Source organism: Pristiophorus japonicus, chromosome 6, assembly GCF_044704955.1.
Source record: "Pristiophorus japonicus isolate sPriJap1 chromosome 6, sPriJap1.hap1, whole genome shotgun sequence".
In the NCBI taxonomy this organism is placed as follows: Eukaryota; Metazoa; Chordata; class Chondrichthyes; family Pristiophoridae; genus Pristiophorus; species Pristiophorus japonicus.
In genome coordinates this window covers 145,851,046-145,875,738 of record NC_091982.1, presented here as the reverse complement: position 1 = coordinate 145,875,738, position 24,693 = coordinate 145,851,046, and the positions used below count along the sequence as shown (strand labels likewise).

Genomic DNA, 24,693 nt, shown 5'->3' with positions numbered 1-24,693 from the left:
AAGATCTCAGCACAGTAGATACATAGCTTAGTTCTGCAGACAAGCAGAAATCCTAACCTTCCCATTCTCTAAGTCCTAGCCAACAAATGCATAGAAATAGTGTCAAGTTCAGATATATATGTACCTGAACTAAGCCTTTGCATTACAAAGCGGGAGTGCATCATTCTTATTTGTTCACCTTCCACATTCAAATTGATAAACTGTTATCCAAAGTAGAGAAAACCATTGAGGCACTGTTGCTTTAAGAGTTTTGGAGCTCCAATAGTGCAAGTCTCTTTTTCCCCACCCCCTATATATTAACCTTATTCCCCACCCCCTATATATAAACCTATCCCCCCACCCCTATATATAAACCCTACCCCCACCCCCTATATATATAAACCTATCCCCCACCCCCTATATATAAACTCTACCCCCACCCCCTATATATAAACCTTATCCCCCACCCCTATATATAAACCTATTCCCCACCCTCTATATATAAACCTATCCCCCACCCCCAATATATAAACCTATTCCCCACCCTCTATATATAAACCTATTCCCCACCCCCTATATATAAACCTATTCCCCACCCTCTATATATAAACCTATTCCCCACCCTCTATATATAAACCTATTCCCCACCCCCTATATATAAACCTATTCCCCACCCCCTATCTATAAACCTATTCCCCACCCCCTATCTATAAACCTATTCCCCACCCCCTATATATAAACCCTATTCCCCACCCTCTATATATAAACCTATTCCCCACCCCCTATCTATAAACCTATTCCCCACCCCCTATCTATAAACCTATTCCCCACCCCCTATATATAAACCCTATTCCCCACCCTCTATATATAAACCTATTCCCCGCCCCCTATATATAAACCTATTCCCCACCCCCTATATATAAACCTATTCCCCACCCCCTATCTATAAACCTATTCCCCACCCCCTATATATAAACCCTATTCCCCACCCTCTATATATAAACCTATTCCCCGCCCCCTATATATAAACCTATTCCCCACCCCCTATATATAAACCCTATTCCCCACCCCCTATTTATAAACCCTATTCCCCACCCCCTATATATAAACCCTATTCCCCATCCCCCACATATAAACCTAGGAATCAATATAAGTAAAGACGTAGTACTGGAGATATTAATGGGACTAAGTGGTGACAAATCCCCTGGACCACGACGACCTGCACCGTAGGGTTTTAAAAGAGGTAGCTTCAGAGATAGTGGATGCACTGATAGTAATCTTCCAGAATTCTCTAGATTCTACAACAGTCCCCAAGGATTGGAAGGTAGCAAACATAACCCTGCTGTTTAAGAAATGAGGAAGTGAAAAAACAGGGAACTATAGGCCAGTTAGCCTGATATCAGTAGGCAAAATGGTGGAATCTATTATTAGGGATGTGGTGACAGAGCACTTAGAAAATCATAATGGCCCAGAAATCCCGGCCTCCCTGTGTCCGTACGGAGTGTCTGTCATGTTTGTAATTACAATGTAACACCACTGTATTACTGTATACACTCAACTTAGATGCACACCTTGACCACAGGGGGTGAACTTGTGGGAGACACTCCTTACCTGATCACACAGGTATATAAAGGGAGGTCCCACGCAGGGTCATCACTTCTGGAGTCCTGTAATAAAGAGTTAAGATCACAGAGTGGCCTTGTCCCTGGAATGTGCCTTGTGTGGTTTCATACTGTAGAGTAAGGACTTTACATTGGTGACGAGAAACAGGAATTCACGACCCACGAGAATGGCAACCGGTAGCACAGAGGAATGATACTGTGTTGGGGAAGACTGGGACGATTTTGTCGAGAGGCTTCAGCAAAGCTTTGTTACGAAAGACTGGCTAGGGGATGCAGCGGCCGACAAGCGAAGGGCTCATCTCCTGACCAGCTGCGGACCAAAGACTTATGCGCTCATGAAGGACTTACTGGCACCCGAAAAGCCGTCGGACAAAACCTTTGAAGAGCTTAGCAAATTAATCGGGGAGCACCTCAAACCAGCGAGCAGCATACACATGGCTCGACACAGATTCTACACCCACCGACGTCGTGAAGGACAGGGCATACCGGACTTTGTAGCGGACCTCCGGCGTTTGGCCAGCCTCTAAGTTCACAGACGCCTGCAGGGGGGAGATGTTAAAGGACTTCTTTATCAAGGGTATCGGTCATGCGGGAATTTTTCGCGTTAATTGAGACCAAGGACTTGACCTTGGAAGCGGCAGCGTTGTTAGCTCAAACTTTCATGGCGGGGGAGGAAGAGACGAAAATGATTTACGCGCGCAATTCTGTCTCTAACGCAGCGATGGATCAGGGAGTCAACATCATCAATGCTGCTCAGAGCCCCGCAGGCAGGCAGGGGCAGTCCGATATTTACTAGGCAGCAATAGACCCCAGAGCAGGACCTCAACAGAAACAATAGCAGGCTGAACAGACGTTCACGCAATCACATTGGACAATGCGGCCCGGGATGGGGCCATTGACACCCACTAATAGGGTACTTTAAAGCAGTCAAAGGGACAGTCAGCGCGGAATTCCTGGCTATAGTCCCTTTGTCCCCAACAATGGAAACTTTAACTCATGCTGGAGGTGTGGGGGAAAATACTCAGCCAGATCTTGCAGACGCCAACAGTTTGTCTGCAGAAACTGCAATCTCAGTGGCCATTTAGCTCGAATGTGCAGAAAACCTGCAACCAGACTATTATATGAGGCAGATGGACCAGAACAGGGTTCTGTGAGGCAGAATGACTTTTGGGGCAAATCGATGGACGCCAAGGTTCAGTGGGTCCATGCGGCGAATATTCACAGTTCGTACACCAAAACGCTACCAATGATGATGAGGGTTTTGTTGAACGGTATCCCAGTACACATGGAGCTGGACACTGGGGCCAGCCAGTCACTCATGGGCGTTTAGCAATTTGAGAAGCTATGGCCACTCAAAGCCAGTAGACCCAAATTAGAACTTAGTGAGACACAATTACGGACTTACATCAAAGAAATTATTCCGGTGCTAGGCAGCGCAATGATGGCTGTCACACACAATGGGTTAGTGAACCGGCTGCCACTCTGGATTGTCCCGGGCAATGGTCCCGCTCTGTTGGGGAGTAGCTGGTTAGCCGAGATGAACTGGAAATGGAGGGATGTTCACTCAAGGTAGAGCGAAGTTCGTGCTCACAAGTCCTACAACAATTGGAGTCACTATTCCAACCGGGCGTCGGAACTTTCAAAGGCACTAAAATAGTGATACACATCACTCCGGACGCCAGGCCAGTGCACCACAAAACCAGAGCGGTGCCGTATGTGATGCGGGAAAAAATCGAAAGCGAATTGAACCGGCTGTTGCAAGAGGGCATCATCTCGCCTGTTGAATTCAGCGACTGGGCGAGCCCCATCGGATGGCTCTGTCAGGATCTGTAGCGACTGCAAGGTGTCCCTACAAGACCAATACCCGCTCCCAAGAGCGGAGGACCTCTTCGCCACGCTGGCAGGCGGTAAGCTATTCACCAAGTTGGACCTCACTTCAGCCTATATAACCCAGGAACTGGTCGACGAATCCAAACTACTGACCACCATTACCACGCACAAGGGACTGTTTGCGTATAACAGGTGCCCGTTTGGCATTCGATCAGTGGCCGCGATTTTTCAACGTAACATGGAAAGCCTGCTTAAATCCATTCCGGGAACGATCGTATTCCAGGACGACATCCTCATCACGGGTCGAGACACCGAGGAACACCTCCACAATGGAGGAGGTGCTATGCCGACTGGACCGGGTAGGCTTGCGACTCAAGAAGTCTAAATATATGTTTTTAGCTCCTGAGGTTGAGTTTCTGGGTAGGAGGGTTGCTGCAGATGGGATTCGGCCCACCGAATCCAAAACAGAGGCGATTCGACGAGCACCCAGGCCCTGCAACACATCGGAGCTGCGTTCATTCCTGGGACTGTTGAACTATTTCGGGAACTTTCTGCCGAACTTGAGCAGGTTGTTGGAGCCGCTACACGTGCTCCTGCGTAAGGGTTGCGATTGGTTTTGGGGGGACTGTCGGGAACGAGCTTTTGATCATGCGGGAAACCTACTTTGTTCAAACAAGTTGTTGATCCTGTACGACCCCAGTAAACGTTTAGTTCTGACATGTGATGCATCGTTGGGGTTGGGTGCGTGTTGCAGCAGGGTAATGCTGAGGGTCAGCTACAACCTGTGGCTTATGCCTCCAGGTCACACTCTCAAGCAGAACGGGGATATGGGATGGTTGAGAAGGAAGCGCTTGCATGTGTCTATGGTGTACAAAAAATGCATCAGTACCTCTTCGGTAGGATGTTTGAATTTGAGACAGACCACAAGCCACTCACATCCCTGTTGTCAGACAGCAAGGTTGTCAATGCCAACGCATCAGCTCGCATACAGCGGTGGGCTCTCACGCTAGCTGCTTATGACTACTCCATCCGGCACCGGCCCGGCACTGAAAACTGCGCTGACATGCGCAGCAGGCTCCCACTGGCTACCACCGAGGGGGCAGCTGAGCAAAGCGCTGAGATGGTCATGGCTGTAGATGCCTTTGACAGTGCAGGCTCCCCCATTCACAGCACGCCAGATCAAAATCTGGACAAACAGAGATCCCCTCCTATCCTTGATTAAGAAATGTGTCCTGACTGGGGATTGGGCGCCCGACACGGAGCATGCCCTGAGGAGATCAGACCGTTCCACAGGCGGATGGATGAGCTTTCCATCCAAGCCGACTACCTACTATGAGGCAGCCGGGTAGTCATGCCCCAGAAGAGCAGGGAGGCATTCATCAGGGAACTCCACAGCAAGCACCCAGGCATTGTGATGATGAAGGCCATTGCCCGGTCACACGTTTGGTGGCCTGGAATTGATTCAGACCTGGAATACTGTTTGCAGGTGCACGACCTGTGCCCAGCTGGGTAATGCCCCCAGGGAGGCCCCGCTCAGCCCGTGGCCTGGCCCACCAAGCCATGGTCATGCATTCACGTTGACTGCGCGGGCCCGTTCATGCGGAAGATGTTCCTCATTGTAGAAGATGCGTACTCAAAATGGATCTAGTGCATCATCCTGAATTCATGCACGTCATCCACCACCGTGGAAAGCCTACGTGCGATCTTTGCAACCCATGGCTTGCCGGACATCCTGGTTAGTGATAATGGCCCGTGTTTCACGAGCTATGAATTCTGGGAGTTTATGTCGGGCAATGGCATCAACCACGTCAGGACTGCGCCGTTCAAGCCGGCCTCCAATGGCCAGGCGGAACGGGCAGTCCATATCATTAAGCAAGGTATGCTCAGGATTCAAGGACCCTCCCTACAATGCCGCCTATCGCGCCTCCTGCTGGCCTATAGATCCCGCCCGCACTCGCTCATGGGGGTCCCACCCGCAGAGCTACTCATGAAACGGACACTCAAAGATTGGTTGTCCGACATCCACCCAGACCTGACCGACATAGTTGAGGGCAAGCGCAAGTCACAAAACGAGTACCATGACCGTAATTCAAGGGGGAGATGTATAGAAATTAATTATCCTGTATTCGTTCTCAATCGCGCCATGGGGCCCAAATGGCTTGAGGGTATTGTAATTGACAAAGAGGGGAATAGGGTCATCGTGGTAAAACTCAACAATGGCCAGATATGCCGTAAGCATCTGGACCAAGTAAAAAAAAAGGTGCAGCATGGACACGGAGGAACCTGAAGAAGACCATGAGATGGAGCTCACACCACCGCCAGTGAACGAGCAACAAGAGCAATCGGAAGAATGCACAATCCCTGCGGTCTGCCGGACAGGCCGGAATCACCACAGGTGACAGACACTCACGTCAGTGTCCAACAATCAGAGCCCCAACTGCGGCGCTCTACGAGGGAGCGTAGACCACCTGAAAGACTGAACCTATGATCCCAGTAAGACTTTGGGGGGGGCGGTGGGGGGAAGGTGATGTCATGTTTGTAACTACAATGTATTACTGCATACACTCAATTTAGATGCACACCTTGACCACAGGGGGTGAACTTGTGGGAGACACTCCTTACCTGATCACACAGGTATATAAAGGGAGGTCCCACGCAGGGTCATCACTTCTGGAGTCCTGTAATAAAGAGTTAAGGTCACAGAGTGGCCTTGTCCCTGGAATGTGCCTCGTGTGGTTTCATGCTGCAGAGTAAGGACTTTACAGTGTCTATGGACCCGGGAAGGCATCGCAAAAGCCGGTTTTCAGCGCACAATGCGCATGTACTGAAAACCGGCTTTTCCGACCTGTCAAACTCCAGTTCCAGCTCGACAGATCCTCCACATATCGGGAGCAAGGACATTCGCATGGGCAAGATTGTGGGATTTACCATATCTTGTCGAGCAAATGTCCTCAAAACTCTTGCGCCTGATAAAAGCAGGCGCATAGCCTACTGTTACAGGCATAAGAGTTTTAAAACACACAAACATAATAACATTTAAAAAGCAATTTTTATTGTTAAAAACCCTGCCCAATACGGTAAGTTTATTTTAAACCATAATTTTAAAAACTGTAATTTAAAAAAAATCTGATTTTTTTTTTCTAAGACATTTGTTAACTTTAATTTCAATTAATTGCAATTATGTGAGGTAAGTTTTTTTATTTTTTATTATGGTATTTAGTGTGTTTTTTTTCATCATTAATAGCAATGAGAACTGGTAGATACGGAGTTCTCATTGCTATTAATGAGAAAGCTGTGGAAATACATTCCTGATTGGTTGAGCAGTCACACGTGACTACACCTCTGCATCCGAACCTGGAGGATGGGAGCACGCTCTGGGTGTGAGAAGGCCTCTCCACCAGAATCGTAGGCTCCTCCGTGACCACCAGGTACTTTGGTTAAAAATTCTCCGGTCAGAGGTATTCGTCCGACAGAAGCTTCCGACTGGAATTTCAGAGCCAATATAATTAGACAGAGTCAACATGGTTTTGTGAAAGGGAAATTGTGTTTGAGAAATTTGAAGATGTAACTAGTAGGATGGATAAGGGTGAACCAGTGGATGCAGAGTCTTTGGATTTTCAAAAAACATTTGATAAGGTGCCACACAAGAGACTATTACACAAAATTAAGACTCACAGAATTGGGGGTAATATATAAGCATGGATTGAGGATTAATGAACAGAAAACAGAGTAGGAATAAACTGAACTTTTTCGGATTGTCAGGCTGTAACTAGTACTTGGACCTCAGCTATTTATAATCTATATTAATGACTTAGATGAAGGGACTGAGTGTAACGTATCCAAGTTTGCTGATGATACAAAGTTAGGTGGGAAAGTAAGCTGTGAGGAGGACGCAAAGAGATTGCAGATATAGACAGGTTGACTGAGTGGGTAGGAACATGGCAAATGGAATACAATGTGGAGAAGTGTGAAGTTAGCCACTTTGGTAAGAAAAACAAAAAAGCAGAATATTTTTTGAATGATGAGAGACTGGGAAATGTTTGTATTCAGAGGAACCTGGGTGTTCTTGTACATGAATCACAAAGTTACAGCAAGCAATTAGGAAAGCAAATGGTATGTTCGCTTTTGTTACAAAAGAATTGGATTAGAAGAGCAAAGAAGTCTTGCTACAATTACACAGGGCACACCTGGAGTACCGTGTACAGTTCTGGTCTCCTTACCCAAGGAAAGACATACTTGGCTTGGAGGAAGTGCAACAAAGGTTTGTTTACTAGACTTGATTCCCAAACGTTACAGCAATGTCTTATCAGTGCTAAACCTCAACCAATTCACAGCCTCAATTTGTCTCAGTGACCGTGCCAGCACTGGTTAATGCCAATGCAGTCAGGATATTCGTTATTACACCGCTTGAAGAATTTGTGGGTCTACCTTAGACCCCCAGGAGTCCAGCTTGGCTGTCATTGTGTGGAATAACTTGCATGTTTTCAAGAAGTTTTGTTTTAATCTGATAGTTTATGACAATATGCAGAGTCTAAAAATAGATCCACACAATCCTGAATAAATGAGCAATAATTCTATATAAATGACTACAGTTCAAGTGAGCATTGTTCCAATATCTCTGGATTTGAATGTTAAACCTTATTCTTGGAACTTGTGCTTGTGGCAGAAAGGCAGTTTTCATAGATAGGCAACGTCTCCTACGAACTGGAACCTGCATCCTTATATATGCCATGAGTGGGAAAGAGTCTCACAGGACTAATAAGCACCCCTTAGCTACGGTACATTGTGTCAAGAGACCCTGTTGAATCCCACGGCGTTCTATTGGCTCCTAAAGATGGTAAATAGCACCCAATCAGCCATTGTTTTCAAGATAAAACTAATAGGGTTACTTACTAGTAACATAATACGAGAAGCAGAAAGACACAACAAGTTACCAATAGAACAGGTATTAAAGAACACACTAACGGCAGAGTTAGACAACGAGGAGTTAAACTGTTAATCTTATAGAAACATTTAAAATAATGAAAGGGATAGACAAGATAGAGGCGGAGAGGTTGTTTCCACTGGTCGGGGAGACTAGAACTAGGGGGCACAGCCTCAAAATACGGGGGAGCCAATTTAAAACCGAGTTGAGAGGGAATTTCTTCTCCCAGAGGGTTGTGAATCTGGAATTCTCTGCCCAAGGAAGCAGTTGAGGCTAGCTCATTGAATGTATTCAAGTCACAGATAGATAGATTTTTAACCAATAAGGGAATTAAGGGTTACGGGGAGCGGGCAGGAAAGTGGAGCTGAGTCCACGGCCAGATCAGCCATGATCTTATTGAATGGCGGAGCAAGCTCGAGGGGCTAGATGGCCTCCTCCTGTTCCTAATTCTTATGTTCTTATGTTGTCTTATGAACATATTTCTTACATATTCCAGACTTCCCGATCTGCTGAAGTATTGGGAGACACGATTCTCTTGATTGACTTCACACTGTTCGACTTCACAAGAAAACTGAACTAAAGTGGAGCGAAAATGCCAAATTAAGCCTTCCATGTCAAAAATATTAATGTTGCGATAATTACTATCATCCACTAAGTATATCACTAGGAATAATGAATTTGTCCACCTCAGTCTGCAGACTCGCTACATCAGCATTTCAAAGAGAAACTGCTAGAGCAGAAAGCAAAATTTGACCTAATTAATTTGATTACTGGCTGTGGAACCAGCTGACTCTTTTTTCCAAAGTGAAGATGGGTCTGCTCAATTTTATATGTTGGCCTGACAAAGAAACGCTTTTAAGGATGGAGCTACCTGAAGCTGGTTTCTAAATCGCATTTATTTAAAGTGAAATGCAAAAAAAAATTGTTTAAAGTGGAATGCAACACAATTCCCCCAAATTGTTACAGTAAGATTAAGCTTGTGTAGTGAAACAGCGACATCACTGTATAAAAAATGATTTCAGTCCTTGCCTCCTCTTTAACTCTCTACTTCTGTCTGTTCACAGCTGTGGCTTGGCATCCAGTGCATGAAGGGCTGTTTGCTAGCGGGGGATCTGATGGCTCTTTGCTGTTCTGGCATGTGGGGTGAGTAACGATCTGGAAATATGGTGTGTATGAGGGACATGTAACAAATAACATTCCAACCAAATGTACTCTGGTTGTTTTCCTGTCCTTTTGACTTTTGTCAGTGAAAGATGTGTAGTTTTCCTAGGCTGCATCTGAATACACTGTAACCAATTTAATGTCAGCGAGGATAAGGCATTTTCCGCTGCCGCACCAAAATGTCTTCCGTCCACGTTGTGTGCTAGACATGATGAAAACCTTGATAAGACCAATATTTTCTTTTGTAAGATCATGCTGATCTGGTCCATGCTCTGCTGCTGAAGTCCTCATCCATGCCTTTGTTACCCCTAGACTTGACTATTCCAATATACTCCTGGCTGGCCTCCCACATTCTACCCTACGTAAACTAGAGCTGATCCAAAACTCGGCTGCCCGTGTCCTAACTCGCCCATCACACCTGTGCTCGCTGACCTACATTGGCTTCCGGTTAAGCAACGCCTCGATTTCAAAATTCTCATCCTTGTTTTCAAATCCCTCCATGGCCTCGCCCCTCCCTATCTCTGTAATCTCCTCCAGCCCCACAACCCCCCGAGATACCTGCACTCCTCTAATTCTGCCCTCTTGAGCATCCCTGATTATAATCGCTCGACCATTGGTGGCCGTGCCTTCTGTTGCCTAGGCCCTAAGCTCCTAGAACTCCCTGCCTAAACCTCTCTGCCTCTCCACCTTCTTTCCTCCTTCAAGGCACTCCTCAAAAAACATATTTCTTTGACCAAGCTTTTAGTCACCTGCGCTAATTTCTACTTATGTAATTCGGTGTCAAATTTTTATCCCATAACACTCCTGTGAAGCGTCTTGGGACGTTTCACTACGTTAAAGGTGCTATATAAATACAAGTTGTTGTTTAAAAAAAAGTGGGTCTGACTGTTTATGGATGTATCTGATTGCAGTGTGGAGAAGGAGGTTGGAGGAATGGAGATGGCTCATGAAGGAATGATCTGGAGCCTGGCTTGGCACCCACTTGGGCACATACTTTGTTCAGGATCCAACGACCATACCAGGTATAACTTTAACTGACAAAAGTAAAGGATAGTTAAAAATATATATTCAGGGAACCGGATGAAATTTGCAAAGCCTTCAGATATGGAGCTCTCCTTCTGTTTAACAACTTCCCATACCATTGATACCCACAGGAGTTTCCTGTAATTACCAATCAAAAATAACAACAGCTGGATTTAATTCCTTTCACTTAAGTTATTAGAAAACAATCTATTATTATAGCTAATACAAAAGCAAAATAATTTGATGCTGGAATCTGAAATCAAAACAGAAAATGCTGGAAATCTCAGCAGGTCAGGCAGCATCTGTGGTGATGTTACATCTCGAACTTTTCCAGTTCTGACGACAGGTCACAGACCCGAAACGTTAACTCTGTTTCTCTCCACAGATACTGCCTGACCTGCTGAGATTTCCAGCATTTTCTGCTTTTATTTGTTATAGCTGTTGCTGTGATTCTGTACAGCCAGCTTTTTAATTCAAATATTGTGATTCTCCCTCATTTGTTCAAATATCACACACAAGTGAACAGATTGCAATCCCGGGAACCATTGGGGTGCTTACTCTTTCAAGGTTTTGCGCAGCATAGGAGCTGGTATAGAATAAGACAAAGCACTGTGTAGTGCCTGCTGGTAAAGGAGCTGTGTCCAATGTTGTTCTGTCCTAGTTTGGCCAACTGTTGGATGTGAAGGTCAACCTATATTCGAAGAACAGGAATGGCCATGACCTCAGTAAGTGGTCTTAATACTGTAAAGTTTAGCAGTATGTTAAATTACATGCAACCTGTCATTGGCAGCAAATTCTGGACAAGAAACAGACCTGGAGATAAAATGAGAGATCGCTACAATCTCAACCTGCTTCCAGGGATGTCAGATGAAGCAGTGGGAGAGTATGGTAAGAATAGAATATACCGTATCAGAATATGTTGGGCACTATTTTACAGTGTATAAATACTGGAAGAGACCAGACTATGCTGTATAGTGTAATAAATTTAAAACATTTCTGTTAAAATGTGCACACAAGCAGAATGCATTATACAGTGTATGGAATATAATATAAGAAATAGGAGCAGGAGTAGGCCATTTGGCCCCTCAAGCCTGCTCCACCATTCAATAAGATCATGGCTGATCTGATCTTGGCCTCAACTCCAGTTCCCTGCCTGCTCCCCATAACCCTTGACTCCCTTAATACAATCATAATGAGATTACAAATCTTGTTAATATTCTTAATGTACAGCATAATTTACAATAATATATAAGAAGTGAATTCATAATAAATAGTTCCTTGTGTGATGGGAATGTGAGACACTCAGCCACTGAACTGGCATTTGACCAGCACAGGAGCTGTTTACTGCCTCGCACACTTCCTGTCAAGGGAAGTAAACATTTAAGCACAATATTTCATAAAGATGAAACTCCTTGTACAAATCCTGAACTTTTATTCATATTTGGAATTCCACAGATGACATTGAGCCAAACAGTCTATCAAGTATTCCTGGGATGGGCATTCCAGAGCAACTGAAACAAGCCTTAGAGCTGGAAGAGGCCAGTAAGTAGATCACACAGCATTTAATATCGCCAGGAAGGAGATTGAGCCTGCTCTGAATGGCTCAGTGTTTTGACAAACTGAACCATGCACATAGTCATTCTATTGAGTTTGTCGTTAAAGTTGGAACTGACAGCTGTTTTGGTGCAAGACCATTCCCTTGAGTTGGACCAAGCAGCCAGGAAATGACGTGATTGATTCTGCATGGTTCAAGGAGATTGATTTAATGGCCCAAAATTTGCTGAAAAAATAACAGGGTGTGAACGACTCATAGAACCATAGAAATTTACGGCACAGAAGATATGTCTGCGCCGGTCGAAAAAGAGCTATCCAGCCTAATCCCACTTTCCAGCTCTTGGTCCGTAGGTTATGGCACTTCAAGTGCATATCCAAGTACTTCTTAAATGTGATGAAAGTTCCTGCCTCAACCATCCTTCAGGCACTGAGTTCCAGACCCCCCACCGCCCTCTGGGTGAAAAGATTTCTCCTCAACTCCCCACTAATCCTTCTACCAATTATTTTAAGTCTATGCCTCCTGGTTATTTACCTCTCCTATCCACTCTATCTAGGCCTCATAATTTTATACTCCTCAATAAAGTCTCCCCTCAGCCTCCTCTGTTCCAAAGAAAACAACCTCCCTGTCCAACCTTTCCTCAGAGCTAAAATTCTCTAGTCCTGGCAACATCCTCGTAAATATCCTCTACTCCAGTGCAATCACATCTTTCCTGTAATGTGGTGACCACAACTGTACGCAGTACTCTAGCTGTGGCCTAACTAGAGTTTTATACAGTTCAAGCATAACCTCCCTGCTCTTATATTCTATGCCTTGGCTAATAAAGGCAAGCATTCCATATGCCTTTTTAACCACCTTATCTACCTGTCTTGCTACCTTCAGGGATCTGTGGACATGCACTCCAAGGTCCCTCTGTTCCTCTACATTTCTCAGTATCCTACCATTTGTTGTGTATTCCTTGCCTTGTTAGCCCTCCCCAAATGCATTACCTCAAACTTCTGTGGATTGAATTCCATTTGCCACTTTTCTGCCCACCTGATCAGTCCATTGATTTTTTCCTGTTTTCTTCCTCACTATCAACCACATGGCCAATTTTTGTATCATCTGCAAACTTCTTATCATGCCCCCTACATTGAAGTCTAACTCAATCATGTATACCACAAAAAGCAGGGGACCTAGATGTGAGCCCTTTGGAACCCCACTGCAAAGAGCCTTCCAGTCACAAAAACACCCATCAACTATTACCCTTTTCTTCCTGGAACTGAGCCAATTTTAGATCCAACTTGCCACTTTCCCTTGGATCCCATGGGCTTTTGCTTTTTTGACTAACCTGCCATGTGGGACCTTGTCAAAGACCTTGCTAAAATCCATGTAGACTACATCAAATGTACTACCCTCATTGACCCTCCTCATTGCCACCTCAAAAAGTTCATTCAAGTTCGTCAGACACAACCTTCCCGTAAAAAATCCATGCTGACTGTCCTTGATTAATCCGTGACTTTCTAAATGATGATTTATACTGTCCCTCAGAATTTTTTCTTATAATTTTCCCATCACCGAGGTTAGGCTGACTAGCCTGTAATTACTCAGACTATCCCTTTCTCCCTTTTTTAAACAATGACAGAACATTAGCAGTCCTCCAGTCCTCTGGCACCACTCCTCCAGCCAGAGAGGTTTGGAAAATGATGGTCAGAGCCTCTGCTATTTCCTCCTTTGCATCTCTTAACATTTCACCTGGGCCCGGCGATTTATCTACTTTGAAAGATGCTAAACCTCTTAATATTTTCTCTCTCTCTATGTTTATCCCATCTAATACTTCACACTCCTCCTCCTTAACTACAATGTCTGTATCGTACCTCTTTTCTGTGAAGACAGATGTAAAGTATTCATTAAGAATCATACCCACATCTTCCGCCTCCGTACACAAGTTATCTTTTTGATCTCTAATAGGCCCAACTCTTTAGTTATTCTCTTGCTCTTTATGTATTTATAAAACATCTTTGGGTTTTCCTTGATTTTACTTGCCAATATTTTTTAATGCCCTCTCTTTGCTTTCCTAATTTCCTTTTTAATTTCACCCCTGCACTTTCCAAACTCCTCTAGGTTTTCTGTAGTATTGAGCGCTTGATATCTGACATAAGCTTCCCTTTTTTTCTTTATCCTACCCTGTATGCCCCTTGACATCCGGGGGGCTCAAGAAGGGTCCCACCCTTTTTCTTTCTGGGAACATATTTGCTCTGTACCCTCCAGATCTCCTCCTTGAATGCTTCCCACTGCTCTGAAACTGATTTATCTTCAAGTTGCTGTTTCTAGAGTCCACTTTTGCTAAATCATATCCTCAGCTTAGTAAAATTGGCCTTTTACACCTGGGCTATCTTTGTCTTTTTCCATAACTGCTAAATCTAACTGAATTATGATCACGACAACCAAAGTGCTCTCCCACTGACTCCCCTTCATCCAGCCCAGGTTCATTCCCTAAATCTAAGTCCAGAACCACGCCCTCTCTTGTTGCACTTGTTATGTACTGGCTAAAAAAGTTCTCCTGAATGTATTTTAAGAATTCTTGCATGCAACGACTTCATGAAAAACTTGTGGAAGAGATACCCTGTAAATTGCGAATCACCGCAAGTTGCTGGACTCTGCCGCCAACTTCTCGACAATGGCATCTCGCCCTTAACTTCCCGTGAGTTCCATGATGTTGATGCATTTGCAAGTTAATTATCCATTAAACTCGCCACAGAAAATTGCATTTCGTAATTAACTGCGGAAGTACCCCTTTAATTGTTAATAAGTGGCAACCAACCTTTCTTGCCCAGAAAGTGAACAATTAAAAATATGAAGTCTCATTCGTTCAGGTTGTGAATCGTTGGAAATGTTGAAAATGTAAAATTAAACTTATTTTTTCTTACTTTTTCTTTCTATATCTTTTTCTCTCCCTTAATCCAATCTTTCTTTCCCTCTCTTTATTTCTCTTTCTGCATCTGATTTGACCTACCAATCCTTAAATCTCATTGGTTAAGGAGATGCTCTGTTGGTCCAGTTGTTCACCAAGATCCCAGATTCCCTGCCGCCCTCGCTGCGCCATTTTCAGCTCACACTTCCTGCAACTTTGTGGGTAAAATATTGAAAACCTAAACGAGCAAAAACAAGTCAAACTAATGGGGCCGGCAAAATCTGTGCCCATTTCTGTCTGCTCCACTGATAATGCATCACATCAGGGGTCCCCAAATAGCAGACCCGTGGTCCATTGCAGACTCTTGGAACCTTTTGAATCAGGGGCATTCAGAACTTTGCAGAGGTAGCACAATGACACACATCCCAAAACTATTCACAGCCAATGAAGTACTTTGGAATTGTAGTCAATGCTGTAATGTAGGCAAAGGTGGCCTCCACTTTGCAGGCAGTGAGGAAGGTCCCAAAAGCAGCAATGAGAAAAAATTACCCAATAATCTTCTCTGGTGGGGTTGGTTGAAGGATAAATATTGCCAGGACACATCAGTGACAGAAGAGTATTTGATAAAGTAGAGTGGGAGGAGGCTTATGTAGAGCATAAACATCAGCATAGTCCAGTTGTGCCTTATGGCATGTTTCTGTTGTCAATTCTATGTAATTCTATGTCAGTTATTAAACGTAGACCCATCCACAAAGCTGTTTCACTTCTGACTAGCCAGTCATTGCTGTTAATCATTGCTCATGAGTGAAAGTCAGTGATGAGTGAGAGCAATGTTGGACACAAATGAGATTGAGGGGTAGGGGTGGTGATTAGGATAAGATTTCTCATCACTGCTATCACTGCTATCACTGCTGATTTGCAAAAATTAAAGTTATGAATTTAAGATTAATGACTATGCATATTAGGTTAAGCTTATCTTGCTCATTTCAACCCTGCAGGGTCAGTTATATAAATATCTTTATTTGTTGTGTAAAAAAAGTTAAGCTAAAGTAATTTTGCAAGCTTAAAATGAAGTTTAATTTTTTTTTAAATGGCATGAAAGGGACATTATTATTGAAATAATATCCATACTGGTTACAGCTCCGCCGATTAAATAGGCCTGTAGTTTCCTCCTTGGTGCCATCCCAAGTTAGACCAATAAAATGCTCCCAATGTCGTACCCATTTTGCCAGTGTCAAAAAAAATCCAAGTCTCCTCCCAACCTCATTAGAATACACACAGACATAAAATGGGTGTAAATAGGCATACATGAGCATAAACAATCAAGGCCCAAGGAAAACTGGGTATCCATGCCAGTATATTTCTTCTTTGGGGTGGAAATTTGGTCGTGGAGTTAAACCAGGCGGGGCGGTAGATTTTGCACCGGGAAATGGTTTGCGTCTCCAGCCACAAAATTCACCAACTGGGCCCTGAGTGTGGGGCAGAGCGCTAAGGGAGGTTCCACACCTCTTTTAGGGCGCTAAGCTGGCTGAGCAACTGAAAATCCCGAGCTAAACAGCTGGCCTAGAAGTGCCCTAAAAGAGGCTTCCAGTAAAGGGAAAAAAAACCTGAAAAAATCCACTAAAAACATTCCCAATTCATTACTGATGCAACCCCAACATAAATCGCAAAAATAAAAAAACAATCACACTTACCTGAGGTAGATATTTCTTCAATCACTTTGGCCGGTACCGCTTCGAACGCCAGCTTTCCCAGAAGTTTCCATTAGGAGGCGCTATGGAGCGGGTGCGATCCAAATATCAAGCTGGTGTCACAATCAGGGACGTTGCATATCGGCTCGCCGCTCCCGGGCGGTACTGCCCTGCGCCCCTGTAAACCCGCCACCGAATATCCTGGCGGGGTACTGGAAGCTGGCCGCCCGGGCGCAAGTGCTTTCTGCCGCCATTGCCCCCCCCGCGGGGTGCTCAGAGGGGCGGCAAAAGACCGAAAATCCAGCCCACAGAGTCTTAAAATGTAAGTTTCAACTCATTTAACCATCATTCGGGCACAGCAAGTTTAAGAACCTATAATTGGAGAAGCTTTTCAATTTTTAATGTGACTTATACTTATGCCATATAAATGCATTCAAAGAAACCAGACACTAGAGCAGGTGTCAGTGAGAATGTTAAAAATATCATTCAAAACAGTGCAATTAAAAGACCAGAAAAATGACATTGGGCTAATACTATACAAATAACAGTGAAGCAAACGGCACTCACTGTTATTTATTAACAAATTGGACAGCAACTTTAGGCGAGTGCAGATGCACAGTTAATCACGAAAATCCAGAGGTTTATGTCCGAGAGGCGCCGCCCCTCTAAACTATGTGAAAACGGCAGCTCATTTTCTGCTCCCCATTCAAATGTAGTGAGCGGTGTGACGTTCCTGGACTTGCACTGTAGATACGGATTCAACTCTCCAAGGAAAGTTAGGGCTTGTCCACTTCAGCCATGTTCTCTATTAATGTCGTGATAAGTCTTAATTACTGCCAAACAAGCTCTCTGGAACTGAAAATTCACGTTTACTCGTGTGCAATCTCATTCCTCAGAATGCAATTGTTGCAGATTTAAAAAAAAAAATTAAATTAATTTTCTTTGCTTTTTCTTTCTGTCTCTTTTTTTCTCTATCCAATCTTTCCCTCTTTATTTCACTTTCTGTACTTGATTTGACATTGATTTCACTATTCTAACTTCCACTTCATGGTTTAGACTGTGCTGTTCATTAACATAAGAACATAAGAAATAGTAGTCGGCCATTCGGCCCCTCGAGCCTGCTCCGCCATTTAATAAGATCATGGCTGATCTGATCTTGGCCTCAGCTCCACTTCCCTGCCCACTCCCCATAACCCTTGACTCCCTTATCTTTCAAAAATCTGTCTATCTCCATCTTAAATATATTCAATGATCCAGCCTCCACAGCTCTCTGGGGCAGAGAATTCCAAAGATTCACGACCCTCTGAGAGAAAAAATTCCTCCTCATCTCCATTTTAAAATGGCGATCCCTTATTCTGAAACTATGCCCCCTAGTACTAGATACCCCACGAAGGAAAACATCCTCTCTGCATCTACCCTGTCAAGCCCCCTCAGAATCTTACACTTTTCAATAAGATCACCTCTCATTCTTCTAATACTCCAATAAGTATAGGCCCAACCTGCTCAACCTTTCTTCATAAGACAACCCCTTCATCTCAGGAATCAACCTTGTGAACCTTCTCTGAACTGCCTCCAATGCAAGTATATAATTCGTTAAGAACTTCCGGTGCGAAAGGTGACAGAGATTAAATGAGCAAGTGTAAAAAATGCCCTTGTTCATGGGTCTCTCAACACGGAGACCGGATTTTCAAGCACAGTGGGAAGGGAGAGAGTGTATGATCAATACCCAGGGACCCCTGATGTACGTGACTGTGTCTGAATGCCAGGTAAGGATAGGATTGGGATTAGCTATAGCGCCATACATAGTTGAATAATTTCCAGCACCGAGTGCCTCGGCTCACACACGCACAATTCTCTCTTGTGTGGGGCATTCAGAAGCTAGTTCCGATGGAACAGTTCTGCAGCAGGAAGTCAGTCCCTTAAGGAGATCTTGGAGAAAATTGGCAAGAGGGGAAAAAAAATATTTACTGCATTGGTATATCCTAACAAAACACAGCAAAGAAGTCCCACCATTTATCCAGAACAGCACCTCGACAAAGATGAATAATTACATAATTTGCGAAAGAAAAAAAAACAATCCTTTACTGGGTATTGCTAAGGGTCAGCATTCCAGCAATTCCTTCATTTAAAAAGGCCTTGGCTGCACTTATGGTGTATAGATTTGTTAAAATGAGTCACTCCAAAAATATTTCAAAAATTTGCTGTCTAGTTTCATAGCCTTATAAAGCATGATTTTTTTTTTACAGACAAAGAAGAAGTGAATGAGGTGGAGATGGCGATCCCAGGATTGGACTGGGGTATGGATGAGATGATGTTGAAGGATCAGAAGAAAGTGATACAGAAGAAAGTCCCGTATGCGAAGCCAATTCCTGTACAGTTTCAACAGGTCAGTCAGAACCAGTATGTTCACTCCTGTCTGAAGGCAGGAAATCCTTGATGCATTTTATGGTGTGGCACTGAACCAGACGGAGGGGGAATATCCTAGGTTTAATCCTTGGTGAGTGCTGACTTAGCCAAGCTCAGTTGCAGGGCAGTGAGGGCGCAATAATTAGCTTCAGTGTTCGCAGGAAGGAGGAAGAAAAAAACCCAAAATTCCAGCCTCTGATTGTTGCCCGGCAATCTCTGTCGACAGCGGATATGTATTTGAGGATAAGTGTAATGAGTTCTTTGCTTAAGAATTCATAGTAACACATTGCTATTAAGAACTAGTTGGTTTATTAGCAAAGGTTTAACAATCACACTACACATTACTAGTTCATCCACCAGGCTCACAACTACCTGCCTCACCATGGATTCCCGAACCCAACTGGCTGGGGTTTTATTGTGGACATCACGTGAATGGCTAAGCCACTCCCAACTCAACAGCTCTACCAACCTGTGAGCATACTCACAGGTGCATATATTACAATAAGGACTATCTCGGAATAGGGATGGTCTCTTTTGGTTGAGTAGCCCACCACCATTCACTGTCTAGACTCTTGCACGACGAGGCTTGGAGAAGGTTATTGGAACACTGCCACTGCTTACAGAACCCTATCACCACATGATTACTGTCTTCAGGAGAGGGAGTGGGGTAAGAGGGAGGAGGGTATACCAGAAAAGATGGAGGGTATGCAGGGTAAGATGGGGAGTGTATACCGGGTAAGATGGTGAGGGTATACAGGGTAAGATGGGTATACAGGGTAAGGGGGAGGGTATACCGGGCAAGATGGAGGGTATACAGGGTACCTGACTCCCATGAGATGCATACATTCAACAACTGATTTGTATCAACTACAGAGCACATTCCTACCTTACAGAAAGCAAATTAATGCTTTGTTGTATAACAGCAAACAAAACATCCACTGAACATTTTTCAGTGAAGTGAAATTATGTAAAATTGAAGCGGCAGAAACATGGGAAGATGGTGGGATTTGAAGGTGGGAGAAATATGTGAATGTCATGCAATGTCTATCTTCTGTCTGCAGGCCTGGTCTCAGAATAAGGTTCTCACAATCCCTGTTACGGAGCCAAAGATTGAGAGAATAGAAGAGAAGAAACTAGACGAAAAGAAGAAATCTCAAGCAGAAATCGAGCAGGAGATGGCTGCTCTGCAGTACACCAATCCTCTGCTCTTGGAGGTTAGAGAAGACCGTCATTGCCTCAGTCTTTATAACCTGGACACTTCCAACTTGTCATTTAATCTTACACAGTCTGGAGGCTAATTTGTAGCCTTTAGCTTTCAGGCATTGTTGTTAACATGAAGAGAAATGTTTTTGGTGATTGTTACCTGTTTGAATCTTTAACTCTGATTGATCAAGTGTTGGATCCAAAGAGCAAAATAAAATGAGGGCTGATCCATGACAGCGTCATGTTAGAAAGCCAGCATGCTGCCCCACATACAAGTTAGTGTGTAGGACACTGATTTCGTAGTCTCAGCCAATCAGAGAGCAAAGACTGCACACTTCTTTGAAGGAGTAAAAAATCAGAGGAAATGTTGCTCTGGGACATTTGTGCAGTTCCCAGAAGAGCAAGCTATTCTTATACAGTGGAAATCTTCTGTCTCATCGCTTCTGTATGCAACAGCTCTACCTGTGTTATTTTAGTCTCAACCTGTAGGGGAAACCTTGCGCTGAAGATGCGGACTCAGCCATTATGCGTGTACAAGGGTTGCCTACGCTAGCAACCAATGTGACCACGAATTGGCGGCATCACAGCCCTATCTCTTCTCACAGAAGCACAATTCCAGCAGGAACCACTGGATAGCCATTGTGCTGATCTCCTCCAGGAGCTTTGAGGCCAATTGTAGGTCTCCTCTTGCTGCCTTTGTTGAGATCGGCTAGCTCAGCAGAGACAGCGATTGAACTGGACTTTGTGGTCTGTACGCCTCACCCCATTGCCTAAACCCACTATAAAATGTGCGGTGGTCAAAATGGTGCATAATGTGATTGGGGTCAGGAGCAGAAAATTAGCGTTACTTAAAACTTCTATCAATGCTACCTAAAAAGAAGTTTGTCGCCCTCAGTTAGATGATCCCTTTAAAGACAGACTCATCGGACTGAAGTGTCCACCAGGTTTCTTCAATAGTCTCTGATAAGTTCCCAAATTGGAAAAAAAAAAGTCTTTACGTTTTATGTGTTTTCTTCTGTACAGCAGCTAAAGATTGAGAGGATGGCACAAAAACAGGCAGAACAAGCGCAGCAGCAAGGTGCTTCTTTAGCACCACAGGCCTTCCCAGGACAAGGATTTATCCCGCAGCCTCCACAAGGATTTCAACAGCCACTTCCACCTCAACAGATGCAGATGAATATGCCGCTCGGACATTCAGGACCCCAAGGCAATTTCAGACCACCAGCACCTCCAGGACAAATGGGTCCTCAAGTCCCCCCACTCATGCAGGGTCCTGTCGTGACGCAAGGATTAATGGGCCCCCAAGGACATGCAGGCCCACAAGGAATTCATGGCCCAGGAGGACCTCCAGGGCCCCAGGGTCATCCGGGGCCCCAGGGTCATCCGGGGCCCCAGGTTCATCCGGGGCCCCAGGGTCATCCGGGGCCCCAGGGTCATCCAGGGCCCCAGGGTCATCCGGGGCCCCAAGGACATCCCGGGCCCCAAGGGCATCCAGGGCCCCCAGGACATCCAGGACCCCCAGGACATCCCGGGCCCCCAGGGCATCCAGGGCCCCAAGGACATCCAGGACCCCAAGGACATCCAGGACCACACGCCGCAAAGGGGTTTCCAGGCCCCCAAAATCACCCGGGGCCTCAAGGACAGCAAGGGCCGCATGTTCAACAAGGTTTAGGACCCCAAGGTCATCCAGGGTCACAGGGACATCCAGGACCTCAAGGATTACCTGTGGCACAAGGAATGCAAGGGCCATCGGGCCCAAGAGGAATGCAGGGACCTCCGCAGGGAATGCAAGGACCTCCACAGGGAATTCAAGGGCATCCCCAGGGCCTGCAAGGGCCACCAGGACCTCAAGGGCCACAGGGTGCTCCGGGAGGGCCACCTCATCCTCAGCAGGGTACTTCAAACACACAAGGGCCACCTCATCAAGCCCCTTCCTTTCAACAACCAGCCAAGCCATCACTGCTGGGTGATGGACCGAGAATGCCATTTAACCAGGTGAGCCATCCTGTGTTTATTAGGTGTCACGCCAAGTATTACGCAAGCCATATCCATATACAGTACAACACAATTGAAAATGCAAGGAAGCTAAATCTATTTGGCTTCAATTGAATACTTGGAAACATCGAGTTGTTCAGAAAATGTTTATGTAAAGATTTTATTCAAACTTCCTTCAGTCTGGGTGGTCCATTCCCTACCAGGAATCGTTACTGCCCTGGCCAGTATATTCTGCCCATTATTCAAGTTTTCCACTGCTGATGTTCAGGCAATCAATAACCCCTGACATGTCAAATATGGCAGCGCCAAGGAGAGAAAGGGAAATCTATCCTATCGCTGAAGTGAAGGATAGATAGAAGAGCCTACCTCACTGAGGCAACCAAGCCCATGTACCTGAAGATAAGTGAAATAAGGTGGCCCACAGTTAATGTACTCCACCCATGTGTTTTTGAACATGCATGTTGCAGAATGGGGTTTATGTTGCTACTAAAAGTAGGGCACTACAATTTCAGCCTAAGAATTATACCAGGTGTCGTGTTATGTCACTTGCAAGCTTCTTTAATATTTTTAATGAGTGTTCTAACATCGCAATAAGACCAAAGAATAAAAGATTTGCACTTATGCGGCACATGTCTCTGAGAAACATCTCAAAGAGCTTCACCTGCAAGAACTTGCATTGAATGCAATTATGTTATTTTGTAGGTAACACAGCAGCCATTTTACACAAAGATAGATCCCACAAAGAACAATGAGATGAATAATCTGTTGCTCAAAAGACTGGGCCTTTGGTCTTCTACGAATAATCTCCACCTCAGTGAAGTGCAGAATAACATCTGATCTAAAGAATGACACTTTGAACAATGCAGCAGTCCCTCAGTATTGCAATAGAGTGCAAGCCTAGATTATGGGTTCAGGTCCTGGAGAGGAGCTTGAAACCACAGCTTTCTGGCCCAAAGATGAGAGTGCTGCCAAATGAGTCACAATGACACGAGTGCACGTACTGTTGGAAGCATGCGAATTCCCTCTGTGAAATGCATCCTACAGCTTTTGCTCAGTTACCTTTGGGGTGTGAGATGTATACTCCAGCAAATGTATTTTGTATCCACCTCTGTCAGGAGATGAAGTTGGGGCAAGTACATGTACATGGTACGGAATGACTCAAAGGACCTTTTCTTAATCCAGTTTAGAAACATAGAAACATAGAAAATAGGTGCAGGAGCAGGCCATTCAGCCCTTCTAGCCTGCACCGCCATTCAATGAGTTCATGGCTGAACGTGAAACTTCAGTACCCCCTTCCTGCTTTCTCGCCATACCCCTTGATCCCCCGAGTTGTAAGGACTTCATCTAACTCCCTTTTGAATATATTTAGTGAATTGGCCTCAACTACTTTCTGTGGTAGAGAATTCCACAGGTTCACCACTCTCTGGGTGAAGAAGTTTCTCCTCATCTCGGTCCTAAATGGCTTACCCCTTATCCTTAGACTGTGACCCCTGGTTCTGGACTTCCCCAACATTGGGAACATTCTTCCTGCATCTAACCTGTCTAAACCCGTCAGAATTTTAAACGTTTCTATGAGGTCCCCTCTCATTCTTCTGAACTCCAGTGAATACAAGCCCAGTTGATCCAGTCTTTCTTGATAGGTCAGTCCCACCATCTCGGGAATCAGTCTGGTGAATCTTCACTGCACTCCCTCAATAGCAAGAATGTCCTTCCTCAAGTTAGGAGACCAAAACTGTACACAATACTCCAGGTGTAGCCTCACCAAGGCCCTGTACAACTGTAGCAACACCTCCCTGCCCCTGTACTCAAATCCCCTCGCTATGAAGGCCAACATGCCATTTGCTTTCTTAACCACCTGCTGTACCTGCATGCCAACCTTCAATGACTGATATACCATGACACCCAGGTCTCGTTGCACCTTCCCTTTTCCTAATCTGTCACCATTCAGATAATAGTCTGTCTCTCTGTTTTTACCACCAAAGTGGATAACCTCACATTTATGCACATTATACTTCATCTGCCATTCATTTGCCCACTCACCTAACCTATCCAAGTCACTCTGCAGCCTCATAGCATCCTCCTCACAGCTCACACTGCCACCCAACTTAGTGTCATCCGCAAATTTGGAGATACTACATTTAATCCCCTCGTCTAAATCATTAACGTACAATGTAAACAGCTGGGGCCCAGCACAGAACCTTGCGGTACCCCACTAGTCACTGCCTGCCATTCTGAAAAGTACCCATTTACTCCTACTCTTTGCTTCCTGTCTGCCAACCAGTTCTCACTCCACGTCAGCACACTACCCCCAATCCCATGTGCTTTAACTTTGCACATTAATCTCTTGTGTGGGACCTTGTCGAAAACCTTCTGAAAGTCCAAATATACCACATCAACTGGTTCTCCTTTGTCCA

At 44.8% G+C, this 24,693-nt stretch overlaps 1 protein-coding gene across 4 annotated transcripts in view; it reads left to right on the top strand.

Moving 5' to 3' along the window:
* Positions 1–24,693, top strand: part of wdr33 (WD repeat domain 33) — a 138,223-nt gene that overhangs the window by 86,271 nt on the left and 27,259 nt on the right. For all 4 annotated transcript variants that reach the window (XM_070883267.1, XM_070883265.1, XM_070883266.1 and 1 more), the window contains exons 10-16: positions 9,420–9,498; positions 10,428–10,538; positions 11,330–11,427; positions 11,995–12,081; positions 18,922–19,061; positions 20,143–20,295; positions 21,308–22,279. In XM_070883267.1, the coding sequence (XP_070739368.1) occupies positions 9,420–9,498; positions 10,428–10,538; positions 11,330–11,427; positions 11,995–12,081; positions 18,922–19,061; positions 20,143–20,295; positions 21,308–22,279 (1,640 nt within the window). The remainder of the gene's footprint in view (positions 1–9,419; positions 9,499–10,427; positions 10,539–11,329; positions 11,428–11,994; positions 12,082–18,921; positions 19,062–20,142; positions 20,296–21,307; positions 22,280–24,693) is intronic.